The 2026-nt window shown below is 57.4% G+C and overlaps 1 protein-coding gene across 1 annotated transcript in view; it reads right to left on the bottom strand.

The window, feature by feature from the left end:
* Positions 1-235, bottom strand: part of Timm44 (translocase of inner mitochondrial membrane 44 homolog (yeast)) — a 13638-nt gene extending 13403 nt beyond the window's left edge. Inside the window, exon 1 of the mRNA XM_005413138.2 lies at positions 191-235. Coding sequence (XP_005413195.1) covers positions 191-235 — 45 coding nt within the window. The remainder of the gene's footprint in view (positions 1-190) is intronic.
* Positions 236-2026: the final 1791 nt, after the last annotated feature.

Below are 2026 nucleotides of genomic sequence, written 5' to 3'. Positions count from 1 at the left end.
GTCCCCGCCCGCAGGCCCCGCTACGTGCTCCCCGCCACGGCCTCGCCGACCCGGTGCCCCAACCCGCGCCACCCGTAGAGGCCAAGCGAAGGGCCACGGGAGCCAAGGGCCTGAGGACACCGGCGAGGCCTCGGAGGCTGCGCGCCCAGCCTCCGAACCCCGCACCGGCCAGCCGCGCACTAAGGCTCACCCGCGGACAGCGGCACCAGCCGCCGCGCAACGCCGCCGCCGCCATGTTGGAGGACCCCGCGCGACCTTCTCGCGGCGCTGCCTGATGGCGTCACCCACCGCTTCCACCTGGCGCGTCACCCGCCTGCGGAAAGCTGGCCCGGCAGGGCAGGGTTCAGGAGGAGAGGTCCTTGATTGGACAAGACTTATGATAATCTTGGCTTCTGATAGGGCAGCGTTTTGGAAGAGCGGGGCTTATGATTCGCTATCATTTTTAGGGGCGGGCACTGCCATGAGGCTCCGACCTGTGGCTGGGCGAGACTTCGAAGGGGCTGGGCCTGGCAGGCCGTGGGTTCAACTCGGAGGGTGAGTGCTGCTTAAGACTCTTGCAGTGCTGCGAGGCTGAAGCAAACCGCAGGCACGAAGACCCACCGAGCTTACGGTCGGGTTCAGCTGCGTTCTGACTTTGCGGTGGACTAAACTCGAGTGATCGACTCTTTCTCTACCTGATAATGACTGGCAGTGACCGACCGGCGAGCGAGTTGCTCCAAGAGGAAGAGTGAAGGAGCCCACTGCTGCGCGGCGACTTTGCTGTTGATTCTGCCCTGAACAGGAGAGGACGCCGAGTCCAGGCTGGCTGTCGGCCCGTCCTCCGTCCGTCAGTGTAAACTGACACGCTGGCCTTGAAATCCAGGACTTTGTCATTGCAGCGGCCTGCTGGTTTTCATTTGGAGGATGGCGCCTCCAAGCGACAGGGCTTTGATCTGCAGCTGTGGAACAGAGGAGGGCGGGCGCGGTGGGGCGGGAATGTACAGGCGATCACAACGTACAGTGAGTGCTGGTTGTTTATGTTTGCAGGACCTGATGATCACATTCCTGTGGGAAGGTGGTACACGGACGTAACACATCTTGATTCTTCTTACTTCTTCCCTCCCCTCCCACAGTGTTTTTTAAAAAGTTACTACCGTCAAAGACACGTTGCCACCAGGCATAGTGACGCACACCTGTAATCCCAGCAGTGGGGAGACTGAGACAGGAGGGTCACTGCGGCCAGCATGCACTATATTGTGAGACCTTATCTGCAAAGAAAAAAAAAAAGGCCCATTGCCACTAATCCCACTCCAAATACTCCCTCAATGTTTACAGTAATAATGTTTTTAAAAATTATGGGCACTCACCTTATTTGGTGATCACCCGGTGTGTACGGCCATTCCTTCTATTGAACACGTTCTCATTCATAACTTCTGATGCACACCTGTGGGACGCCTGCAGCAGGCTGCTGAAGATGGGAGGGGGCTCCACCCTCTGAGGCTTCCTCCCTGGGACAGGGTCAGCCTCAGGGACCGGTAGCCACCACTGATCTGGATTCTGAGAACATAAACAGTGTATTTGCTGCGGAAACACGCGTTTACTGTGTGTCAACGAGTAAGAGGTGTATGTGGTGGGATCTCTGTAGACCAGGCTGTGATGGATTGACAGCTGGTGGTCAACTTGTAACCCCCAGCTGAACTGAACCAGCATGGTGCTGGGTGTGGGAGGCCCACCTAAGGACTGTTGCCGGCAGCATAAGAGGCAGAACTGGAGAGGAAGAAGTTTAAAAGCTGTTCAGGAAGCTGCGGAGAGCTGTTGGTTCTCCTGGAGGACCTTGTCATGCTGGCTTTCCTGACAGGAGCTCGGCTGTTCTCATCATCGGAGGAGCTCAGGACTGGTTCTTTGAGCATTGCTTACTGGCTCCAGTGCAGATCCCTCAGCCTGCTAGCACAGAGCCTTCCTCCCGCTGGCACAGATTTTCTAGCTTCCACCACTGACCTTTGGGCCTTCTCAGCACAGATCTGTGAAACAGGCCTGCATGAGACAT

The sequence above is a fragment of the Chinchilla lanigera genome, unplaced genomic scaffold, assembly GCF_000276665.1.
Source record: "Chinchilla lanigera isolate Chin_1 unplaced genomic scaffold, ChiLan1.0 scaffold00162, whole genome shotgun sequence".
In the NCBI taxonomy this organism is placed as follows: domain Eukaryota; kingdom Metazoa; phylum Chordata; class Mammalia; order Rodentia; family Chinchillidae; genus Chinchilla; species Chinchilla lanigera.
This window is presented reverse-complemented; position numbering and strand designations above follow the sequence as displayed.